At 49.3% G+C, this 12,117-nt stretch overlaps 1 protein-coding gene across 1 annotated transcript; it reads right to left on the minus strand.

Annotated features, from left to right (window-relative positions):
• Window positions 1-5,229: 5,229 nt before the first annotated feature.
• On the minus strand, window positions 5,230-7,138 carry BKA55DRAFT_327789 (uncharacterized protein). The gene is made up of 3 exons (XM_046185703.1): window positions 6,144-7,138; window positions 5,773-6,087; window positions 5,230-5,700 (listed from the first exon to the last, which is right to left on the minus strand). Exons 1-3 carry the CDS (start codon window positions 6,903-6,905, stop codon window positions 5,518-5,520), a joined length of 1,260 nt encoding a protein of 419 aa, XP_046051289.1. The 5' UTR covers window positions 6,906-7,138; the 3' UTR covers window positions 5,230-5,517.
• Window positions 7,139-12,117: the final 4,979 nt, after the last annotated feature.

The following is a 12,117-nucleotide window of genomic DNA, read 5'->3' on the forward strand; positions in this document are numbered from 1 at the left end:
CAAGCGAGAGAGCAAAACGTTGACCTTGGGTACCTCCCACCGCCGTGGCTGGCTCGAGGGAATTCTCAGCCGTGCCGTGCCGTGCCAGGGGGAGGTGAAGATGCAGTATAGCGCCTCTCGGCCGATTCTAGAAAGAAAGACACGGTTCTAGTTGTTGGTTGTTTTTGCTTTGCCGCTGCAAGAATCGCATGTCTTTGAGTTGTGGCAGTTCAAGGGGGCTTTTCTTTTGCAGGGGAACCCCTTTTTGTCTGGAATTCTCGTAAAGATCCATGAAACCTGTTCTCTGGGCAAACAAAAGCCACACTGGGGTAGCTTGGCGTGGCATTTGGCGTGTAGTCACGACTTTGATGTTTTGAGGAGATATCATGAGAGATATCAAACAGGCTTCTTGACCGGTCGCCGCATTTGGAGAGTCAAGACACCGGTGAGGCTTCCCTACAGCTGAGAGCGAACGGTAGAATTGAGTTATCATTATCAACGAGTTTATTCCTAAGCCGTAAGGTTCTGTAACTTATGATATCTTTGCTGTTTCCGTTCTGGCCCATAGTCTAGTGAGGTGGGGGGTATTATCTACGATGATCTGTGAGCTAGCTAGAGGCACGCGGCATGCGAGAATGCGGCATATTGAAAAGGGATGTAGCCACAGCGGGAAAAGATCTACTAAGCAGAGGGAACGAATGTGTCTCGGAGAAATGAGATTTTCGAACGGCGATATGATCATGTGAGCGCTAGACTAGGGCAGACAGCAAATAGAGAGAGAGAGAGAGGGAGACAAAGAAGAGAGACGAAAGATAAAGATACACCCGAAGAGTGAGATACCCGAATCCGAACCCGATGCCGATCCGAACGAAGCTGATATCGGGGCCGAGGCGGGTTGAGTTGAGATCCCGCGCCGGGTCCGGATCCGGAGGCCGGAGGGTCAGACAAACTGACAGTGTCAGGCCTGATCAGTCAAGGCAAGACGGGCCAAGAAAGACGGCATGACAATAAAGGAAGAAACACGCATAGCTCGTTGGTCACATTTGCAAGTATGTTTGGCATGAATTTCCATGATAGACATCTTGACCATGTATCGACTGACTCGTCCATTCTCACCCTAGCAGTCAACAACCTCTACACAAGTCATTTCTGACTTTACTAGGGATAAAGGACAAAAGACAAGTGATTGATTAGATACCCAGACTAGGATGCCTCGCAAAGACAAAAAGAAATGCAGATCTTTTCCTCGCATCCCTGTCTCGAAACTAGTGATGCAACTAGATGTTAGTATAAACGGTGACCAACAGAATCTACAGCAGGGAATATATTGTATTGGCTTGTACGGTATCTGTTCCGCATGGGGCTGAATTTAGTGACGTTGCGGCAGAATTGAAGCTAACGAGATGCAAGGAATCGGTGCTATACTTGCATATCGTATGGATCAGCAGTAGCAGTATACGAGACATTGAATCTTACCCTTATGATATGACATGTTTTCAATGCAACGATAACCAATATGAATCCTTCTCAGGTAGACGAGGAGATATACTAGCCAATGACGATAGATTATCATGTCTCACAACCAAGACCTACCTCGTAAGCCATTAGCTCTATCAAGTCTACACGCCCTGCTGAAGCTAGGTTCTGCACTTAAAATTGCCGAAGCACGCCGCCATTCCAAACTAGGCGCTGCGTTGCGTCGCGTCGTCGCGTAGCGTAGCTCTCAGACATTGAAGGCTCGATCTCCAAACAGGTCTTGTTTTGGCCGGATCAAAAAATTGACCAGTCGTACCACTAACTTCATCCATAGCGGAAGAGTCAAGTCAACGGTCGGTCCAGGTCCAAGTGAGTGAGCCACGGGGTTTTGCCCGATCTAGAAGGCCGTATAGCTTTGGCGAGGTATTTGGTTAGTTGCAGATCTTGGCAGTAGCAACGGTAAAGACTCTACTAATGTTCATCTCGATCAGGTACCTACCTACTGTACTTCAAAGCTGGAGAGTCATGTCCCCAGTTGGTGGCTTTTCACCGTTGTGACGGCTTCGGCCTAGACTCGGCCGTGTGTGTGCGTGCGTATGCATAACTGAACTCAACTCAACTCAACTCAACTGTTGTCTTGAAGAAACGGGTTTCTGGGTTATGAAAAGTAAATAAATAAAAAATAAAGTGACGCCGTCGTGTTGAATATCTCGGCAGTTGTGTTTTTTTGATACCAATTGTTCACATATTGTAGAGTCATCAATGGAGACTCTACGTTAGATCAGGCTCATTCTCCGAAATGAAACAAAACAAAACAAAACGAGATTCCCTTGTTTATTTCATTCTCCTTTTTAGCATACTACATCAACTGCTAGATCAGACCCTTAATCCACCTCCATGCAACGTCAAAATGCAAGGGATCAAACCCTCACATCATCGCATCAAGCAGGCAACTAACTGACTAATAACCGATATCTGTCACCGAAAAACGAAAACGCCCTTGATGCAAAATCCACGAGGCCGTTTAGCTTGTCACATTCCTAAGTAGCTTAGCCAACTTTGTTGTCTTGAACTCCCCCAACTCCTCGTCTAGCTCCATTACCTAGGCGGGCGTATCTTCTTCTCCCTTGCATATGTCTACTCGAAGTCCATGATTCAACTCCTCGTGCTTACCATGCTGGTGACATATCTGTACCGACTCCATACACAATCTCATCCCAAAGACCCCCGGGTGAAGGATATGTTTGGGCTGAGGGAGGCAAAGACAAGACCGAGAACTAGACCTGGAGACCTCAAAAAGGACCCTTGCTTCTCTCCCCTCGGGTGGAAATTCCACGTGGCTGCGGTGACCCTATTCCCGTCCTGTAACATGGCTTTGTCTCTCTGGAATGTCGGTGGTTGTAGAACGACAAGCATGAGCCAAGAATGACGACGAAATAGGGTTGAGGCGATATCTTGTAGAGTTTGTTTTCATAAATACATAAATAACTCAACTCAACAACAGTCCAACTCAAGAGTAGTCTAACAAACACGCGCAGTTCTCCTTCCAAGTATGTCCTAGTATCTTGAACGTGGTGGTGGAGGTCTTTCGGCGTCTATCGGTCCGTTGTCTTTGTCTTGGATCTTTACCTCTTCCGTGGCGTCATGTCTGAGGCCTTCCATACCCGAATCACCAGAGTGTGCTGTGTATAACAGGTCTAGCTGAACGTCAAGTCACTCCATTATATGTACAGTACAGTACAGTACAGTAGATTGCAGTTTAGACAACTTGCTTAGTAAAGAGGCGTATTACTGTAGGTCTCACGGTAATGCACAACACACATGGTTTGGCATGCCACCCGCCAGAGCCTCGCAGAAGGACGATAATCTATAGACCAACTCCTAGATCCTCTATGGAAAAGCCACATGGATACTTACATGATAGCCTCCGTACATGTAATGGCCATGTAACGCGACAGCAGAGAATCCAGCCAAGCACTTGCAGACACGCGGCACAGGAGGTGAGCCCTTTTATCTTGTTCTCGCCCGTGTCACCGTCACCGTGTCTGTCACAGTCACTGTGATACAGGAGAGCAAGGGGGAGTTTCTCATCCACATCCTACCTCTCTCCCTCTATGTTCCCTCTCCCACACAGAGACTGTATGTTATATATTCCTTCCTGTGCTCCTGTCCTACAGTAAAACCACCACATAAATAGGGAGGACCAGGGAAGATCTTGGAAAGACGTGCAGATCGCGTGCTTGCAGCCATGTTTCTGATCAAGCACCACAAGAAACAGCGCATACGAGGTCTTGTGCAATCCTCTCTTGCATTGCATGTCCGTCTGGTGGGTTTGTTTGGGTTTGGGTAGTTCAGGCATCAAGACATGTTTATGTATGTCTGGTCTGGGGATGACTTCACAATCGCAGACTGATCTTTTGATGTTTTGTTGTACATGATAACGTATCTGATATTACTGATACAGCGCTTGAGTTTGTCATGGTCCATGTAAGTACCTGATGGATAGCCTAAGATAGTTAATACCCAATACTATATTTATATCAGACGAATAAATAACACTCACAGGTACACGACTGAAGATCTCATAATGTTTTATAATGACAACTACCCTCTCGACACCTTCAACTTGTCTTGTCCTGTCTTGTATTATATTGTCTTGTACTACGTAGCCTATCCAGAAACTCACATCTTCAACACCATCACCAACAACTCCGAAGCACATGTACATGCACGCACGTTCCCGTGTCCGATGAGTTCAAGCAAGCTACCCGTTCGTCAGATCTCCCGCTCGTGCCTTGATTAGCCTCCCGTCCCGTCCTCGTCTCCCATGTCCTACCCCCTATTGTCTGTGTAACTCGGCCTGTTGGACCACTCACTCACTCATGCTTCAAATGCCTTGGCCTGCATTGCCTGGTTGGCTTCTGTTTTAAAAGTCACATCCCGTACAGATGAGCTGGCATCCGCTATTCCCGGCTTGTAGTCCTTGACGGGAAATGAATGATCGTCAAAGGGGGTAAAGGAACAGTTTGCTTCATATGCTCAATCCAGCTCCTACTAACAACCTGGTTTGTTTGTTTGTCTACCTGTTTGTTGTACATGCAATGCACCCACTTCTTCTAAAACACTAAAACAAGACACCGTAGATCTATGCAAGGCCGAGATATCATGATATACTCCTAACCCACCAAGGCAAATGATCGCCCCTCATCTCCAGAAATGGCTAATTAAGCTTCGCCAATCTTTCGATAGTCTCGATGCCCAAGTGGCAAAAAATTCCATCTCTGTTTACGCTGCTTCTATTGGGCTGCATAAAATAATACTCAAGCTCACATTCACACTTCCAGGCGGTCACAGGGATGCGTGCACGCACAGTCAAGTTTGGCATAATCACTTTATAATTCTTCTCTTTCTCCGCCATTGGCATCTTGCTTGTTGCTAGAGTCCCCGGCCTTGTTGGCGATACTTTCAGCGATAGACCTAGAAACATCTCCTTGTTACCTTCAATTTACTCCTCTTCATGCCAAGTTTCTTTCAGCTTGGATATATGCCGTAAAACCAATAGCTTCCTCTCAATATAGTCTCCTACATAGGAGCAAGTTCAACAAACACCTCCGTTGCTGATGTTGCGATGATTGCTCTCCGCTGCCCTCCACCCATCCCAGTAATTTCTCCACTATCGCGTGGTCCAAGAAATCTCTTTTGTCTAGAAAGTCAAACGTCTCCCCTCCGCCCATGAATCCAAGAGTTACACCAAGTCAAATCATGCTTGGTGTCCATAATGAGACAAACGCCTGGTATGCTACGGGACCCTGCTCAAAGCCCAAGGTATCCCAGTTATAAAAACGTATATACAGAGAACGACGCAAAGTCGTCGTTCCGTGGTTCGGGTATTATTAAACGTGAAGATGTGTGCGTATGCGTGTATGTGTGAGGCGAGTGTGAATGTGTAGACATGCGGGTTGCGAGTTGAAGTCATCCATGAGACGACCGAGCACCTCCCCACAATGCTTTCAAGTGCCCATAGGCCCCATCGTAATATAGCAATATTCTCAGGCAGAGGCCTCATTGTCGATGAGCCTCATCTTTAGGACGAATCGATCTCGCCTCGAGCTGGCGTTTTCTCTCCAGTTTGGCATAATGCAACCCACAGGCGTTGCAGAGAGTCCGGGCTCCATCGGGTCCACGTCGCCATTCAGGGGTGTCGATTCGATTGCAGCTGTGGCATCGTCCTGGAGGAGCAGCACGCTGTTTATTGTCAGTCTCGTGTTTATTATAAAAAAACATTAATAAAAAAAACAAGCAGAGCCAGAAACTTACACCTCGGCGCTTTTTAACTTCTGTAATACCATAAGCCGGTTTCATTCCATCGCCGTACATGTTTACGTCGTGTTCTTCCTCGTAGGGTCCCTTCATCTTGGACCCTTCTCGGGCTCGTTCGTTCTGAATCGAAGTTTGCACCAAGTCACGCACTTGTTCCAGTGATCTCTTGACAAGTTCGATATTGCTGAGCATATCGCTAACTTCCCGTTCGGTAGGCAGTCGAGCCGGGATAGGATGAGCTCCGTGCTGCTCTTGTGCGATTCTGCTATAAGCTTCGGCAAAGTTAAAGATCGTACGAGATGACGTGCCAATCTGTCGAAAGTTAGTGTTTTCTGTTCTTAGCGAAATATACAACGCATGTGACTTACTCGACTCAATGAGTCCTGATAGTTCCAGCTTTCATAGTGTCTGTCAACTGTAGCTTCGTATCTAGCTCGAGCAGCATAATCAGAGTCCTCCATATGAGGAGGCGCTCTAGGATCGTAAGATCCAGGAATATGTGGTGGCATTCCATGTCTAGGAGAGATTGGGTACGCAGGCAGAGGCATTTGACCTGGAGGTAGCTGGCCAGGCTGGTATGCGACAGGAGCTGGAGGGGGCGGAGGGGGATGAGCGTATGCACCATTGAGTGGGTGGTGAGGTTCAGGAAGCTTCTGCTCAGGGTGGTGGTGGTGTGGAGGCAGATCAGCTTTGGCTGAAGGACTCTGGCGACGGTCAGACACAGGAGGGAGCGATGGTCGGTTGCTGAAATGAGGACGAGGTGAGTCCGCAAACGCGGGTCCATCTTGTCGAGGAAAGGATGAGGTCGGGTGGAGAGGCTGAGGAGATGAGCGCTTATCGGCCTCTGGAAATGATCGAGGAGCTGGTGCAAAGGGCGACGGCAAACTTGAACCAGACTGCAGACCAGGCGCATGTGCGACAGGATAAGGCCCAGGTTTAGTGCCTTGGATGACCTCTGAGATTGAAGGCAGCGACTGGCGATTTGACGGCTCCTGGTCGTCGGCTGGCTTTCGAGGTTCAGAGATCATGTTGGCAATGCTGGCAGCACCAGAGCTCGGTTGTGAATAACTGGAGAAAGGCGGTTGAGGTTGGTAATGGGCGGACGGTGTGATCAGGGTTGCCGTTGCCATGGCGGAAGGTTCTCGATACGACGACCTGTCCAACAAAATATCCCGCGAGTAGGAATGGTGATGTCGATGTTCGGTGTATGGTTGATCGGGTTGAGGTGGGTGGTGTATTTGGTGTTCTGAATTGGTTGCAGAATGACGGCTGTAAAGGCAAGAAAAGTGTTAATATGGGAGGGGCAGACAGAAATATGAATACTTTCAAGTCAGGATTCAAACAGACCTTTGCCTGGCTCCAGAGTCAGCCGCTTCCATAGCGGATCTGGTAATTACTAACGATGATTTGGGACAGTTTTAAGGCCGTAGATGCATCTGACCTGGCTAGATCCGGCTGGGGGTGTACGTGATGGGTGAAGGAAAACAGCAGTAGGAATAAACGGGGAGGGGGGTGGTAAAGAATGAGGTTCCAGTAGTAAAAGAACTGAAGAAGCCAGGAATGGGGTCGACACGGGGCCAGGGTAAGAGATGTGACAATGGACTCAGGTGAGGGTTGGCAATGGGGTGTCAAAACGGGGAGGGGGCCGATGAGGCGAAATGAAAAGAGGCGAAGAGAGAAACAAATAATAGGTACCGGGCTAGGCCCAGGGGGGTGGGTAGATCTGGCGTGCGATGGACAAGCGACAAGGGCCCTCGTGGTGGCGCTGAGCGGGACAGTGGCAGGGGGGTTCCGTCTACATAGAGGTTCGGATTGGGTTTGTTCTGGCCGACCGACAGGGGCTTGCTGGAGTTGGCTTGGTCGTTCAAAGGCTGGCTGCGCCAAACTCAGGATTCCTCAGAAGTGGGAACGAGCTTGATCTATTGATGATGCTGCTGCTGCTGCTGATGATGCTCCTCCGCAGGGACAAGGCGAGAATCCAGAGTAGCGCAAACTCAACAGGAGGTCGATTGCCGTGAGACTGATCCAATGGCCGGGGTCTGGGAACGTAGCGCTCAGAATGAGTAGAGAGAATGGACGGGTGGAGTTAAGAAACCACGCACTGGATTGCACCCGTTGACGGCGAGGTCGAAGCTCGCAACTTAACTGCGGAAATGCTCAATCGATGGGACTTTGGAGTTAATGGCTCGACACGACGTTGAACAACGGCTGGCGCGCGGCGTGAGATAGATCGAAGTCGGGTATTGGAATGCGTCAGAATAGTTGATCAGATCCAGTACTGAAGTTTGCGATTTGATCACAGTTGATGCAGATGCCGTAGCGTTCGTGGTCGTATCTCTCAATGTTTTGTTGTTGTTTTTTGTCTTGATGATATTTCGAATTGTAGGTTTGCCTCTGTTTTTCTTCCGTCTCCCCTCTACTCTGTAGTCTGTCTCCTGTTCAAGCAACTAGGCAGGGATGGGTTGACTCGCAAAAGAAGGTACAAAGTGTACACAGACACGGAGCCGGGCAGCGCTGAGCCACTAGAATGGCGGGCAAGGACAAATCCTGCTGCTGCGGACGGTGGTGGTGTCTGCAGGCGCTTGAGTCAGCGCGGGGACACAGAAAGGCACGGTACAGTACAAAACGATGTGGATAATAGTCGAAAGTAGAGAGAGGGAGGATCGAAGATCGAGGTTTAGAAGAGAAGAGTCAGTTATCTATTTCTTGCTGCGGGAATGTGGAGGTAGGAAAAGGTTGGGGAGGAGGGAGATGTTGAAACACAAAGGGTAATAACGGAGGAGGAAAGAGGAAGGAAGGAAAGAAGACTGCGTACAGCCTCGAGGGAACGCAAGGTATAGTTAGAAGGCCCCAAGCCCAAGCAGTACAACCTCCTGGGAATCACCAACAGTGCACTACGAGGGGATCAGATGTGAGATCGGCACCTCCATTGTCATCTATTTATCACCGAAAATAGGTGGCCTGCGAGAAACAAGCAACAACCTAATCCAAGTCCTGCACGCGGAAGCAAGCAAGCAAGCAAGCATAACTATGAACATGGGAGCCAGCTCACGCCTTGCCCTGGGAAGACAGACAGATCAATTGGGGCATCGATGCACCCATATTTCAAAGCACGCGTATATTGGGGAGCGCAACAACCATTTCTGCTGCAACATCCAATACAATACATAGTGTACCAACCTCCAACAGGGGGAGCTTTCGAGTCTGTCAGTTTACCTCAGTGCATGGATCGACCGGTACAGTACCAGGGACCTGCGGCGCGGTTATTTGTCAGAGATCCTTATCCAGATCGCCCGATCAAATACAGCAATGCTCCTCACCAAATCAGCGATGTCCTCCTTGGCCTATAACTATCGTTATGAGCAGCCATCTGGGTATATCGTATCAGCATTGGAATGGCAATGTTATCCCTGGAACCATGACCCGAACAAGACATCGAGCGTCACAAACAAGTCGATCAGCAAGCGCGCCTCAACAAGCGTTCATGATGCGGCGTTAGGTTGTGATGCCTGGGGGAAACGGTCGCGGGTAGAGGTACCTCCCACGCGACAGGGATTTCAAGTTCGCTTCCACTGGCTAGGGGACACGATGGCATGACGGTTTACGATATGGTATGGGTGGGGAGAGGGGACGGTAGGGATCCGAAGAGAATCGATCATGGATGTGTGGGGCTTGTGAGAACAAACAAGGATCAGTGACCGATGAAGCAGACAAGGGAAAAGGTTGAGAAGGCCATGTTGCCCTAGGGCTGGCTGTGGTATCTCATCTATAGCAAGATCTCGGGGAACTCGCATCTCTTCATATGCCATGTTCGTCATCGGTATGCATCCTTTAGGACATGATATTCACCAACCATCACTGCGCCGCTGTCGCTGAGGCTTCTGAAGCCAAAGGTGAGAGCCGGGAAAAAGGCGAGCCATTGGTGTACTCTTCATCATTGCCGTCGATTCGAATACTGACCTTGTCAGGTTTTGCACCAATGGCTGGGGCATGACGATAGCCCGGTGCAGTAGCGTCTAGCCTTTGGAGATCTCCAATCTCAAGTTCTGCAAAATGGTACGACTTCCGGGGGGCCTTGCTCCTGGGGTCAGCAGCGGTCTGGTTTTAGTAGTCCACAAACAACACAAAGAGACACCCCCGGACCACACCACTCAATGCCACTCAAATGGGTACTCATGATTTTTTTTATGAAGCTCCCACAAGAGCACGAGCCATCTTTGTTCGGATCTTTTTTCAGTGTCGTGTAGTGATGCATCAATATGAGCGCAAGTCAGTGAGCGAGTCACTGGTATGAATTCATGTCCTGGCACTGCTATTTCTCTGATAGGAAGATGGGCACATCGTGGAAGAAGGATCCCGGTTGCGAAGCCATGTTAGAGTGGTTTGCAGTGTCATTGTTGAATATTAGCATTCCCTCACTGAGCTGGAAACTTGTCTCCCACCGACACATCACATTTCGATTCAGCACAGGTCCCCTGCCAACTGTATTATACAGTTGCATTATCCCCCATCCCCTGCCGCAATGCGCTAAGGGCGTGGGAGCTAGGAGTGCAGCGCTAAATTGAGGAAAATAGGGGGCAAAAGAGCGAGAAACATTACATATGACGGCTCAGATGGAAGATGCGCGAGATTGACATACGGGAGGTGGAACAAGAAAACCCAAGGCTCAAGGTGTCGATGACGCTGATGACCGACGGGCAAGCTGGGTGATACTGCAAACCGCCTCGGGCATCCAGGAACGATGGGATGAGTAACGATGGTGATGGTGATTTCGGCAACGAGGACAGATCAAAAGTATTGGTGTCAAGCCGCTTCACCAAGTCCCTAGAGCAATGACGAACTGGTGAATGTTGGGCAATGAGCGATGAGATGAGCGAGATGGGCCGCTTCCCATACTCAGATTGGGGGCCCCATTGTATGGGCGGTACCGCAGCCAGGTACGTCAGTGGGCAAGGACCAGGCCGCCAGCATCTTATGCCAACCTGGCTAAGGAGCAGGAGGTCTCAAATGGAGCCTGTCGACCTTACATGGAAGAAACTTTGTCGAGCTACGAGACTGCCCTTGATCTGAGCACAGCACGTGTACCTCGCAGGTAGTCCCTTGTGGGAAAACCCCAATCCGAATGGCCCCCGCGGCTCCGCAGGGATGGTCCATCCGCCACCACGCGAAGTTGTCGACTGGGCGCCGCTCTGGCGGATACACATTACATTACCCATTCGTGGTGCCAGCAGAGCAGAGATGGCCCGCGGACCTAATCTCTCGAGATCAGACACGCCCTCGATTAGTGCGCCGCCATGATGAACGTGTGGTGGGCATGTCGCCACTCCCCTCTCCTGATAAGCCAATATGAGATGAATCTACGTAGATGCCCTGCTTGCACTTCATCAGTACTAACGTAGTGTAAGATGTTTCCATTAAACCATCCAATACGTATCGCGCAACGACAGCCAGTCATGTTTCAGCCGATGGTTAATCGTAGATGGCTTTTCGTCGACAAATTTGACGAAAGATGGGATGTAACCTCAGTAATAGCATGTCCCATGCTTTCAAGTGCCAATAAATGCCAACAAATGCCAGGTCATGCCATATCAAGTCAAAACAAGTCTATCGTGTAATACCTACTTCAGTTCTTTTCCGCTGCCGAACGATCTGGTATCAGATGGCATTCGTCAAGCTTTCAAATGAAAGGCACTTGCCTCAGATTATGAAACCTCGGGTCAAGCAGAAGACGGCTTCACCAACTTGCCCCTCAAACAACTGTTGTGGAAGACATGCTTAAGAGATACTAGCGCTATACGGTATAAGTGTGTTGTGCATCACTGTACATCATATCGTCGTATCCTGGTTGCCCGATCCATTATCACCCCCAGCATCATCCTGGCGGTCCATCGTGCATTCTCATGTAATCTCCGCTGACCCATTCCCACTGTCCTTCCAGAAAAGCATACAAAAGAGGAAAGGCGCGCATGTCCTTACTGTTCTGTGAAGCTTTGGGCGTCGACGCATGTCAAAGCTCGTTTTGATGCTTCATTTGCCTGGTGATGAGCCTTGTTTCTCCATCACCTTGGCTGTGACCCTCAGATGTGACCTTGCAATCACAAAGACCCTGACGGAATCATGATCTGCACGGGCTCGTGCGATTAGTGTGGTAAAGGTAAGACCAATGTCGCATATCAGAAGAACCTAGAACAATATGGGCATTGCCGTAGTTCTCCAGAAGTCTAGAAGGGACGTTTTAAGCACTGGCCTTTTCTTGACGTCGATGAATTGCTTAATCTCCTCCGCCAGGGTCCTTTTCCTTGGGGACACGCGAATTTACCTCCATGCACCACTAGGATGGCA

This window comes from Fusarium redolens (genome assembly GCF_020744475.1).
Source record: "Fusarium redolens strain MPI-CAGE-AT-0023 chromosome Unknown BKA55scaffold_6, whole genome shotgun sequence".
In the NCBI taxonomy this organism is placed as follows: domain Eukaryota; kingdom Fungi; phylum Ascomycota; class Sordariomycetes; order Hypocreales; family Nectriaceae; genus Fusarium; species Fusarium redolens.

Bases quoted from the DNA above. Each gene is read 5' to 3' on its own strand.
- BKA55DRAFT_327789 (XM_046185703.1), bottom strand. From the start codon at position 6,905: ATGGCAACGGCAACCCTGATCACACCGTCCGCCCATTACCAACCTCAA. The intron at 6,088-6,143 runs GTAAGTCACATG...AACTTTCGACAG, and splicing joins ATCAGGACTCATTGAGTCGA to ATTGGCACGTCATCTCGTAC. The intron at 5,701-5,772 runs GTAAGTTTCTGG...GACAATAAACAG, and splicing joins AAGTTAAAAAGCGCCGAGGT to CGTGCTGCTCCTCCAGGACG.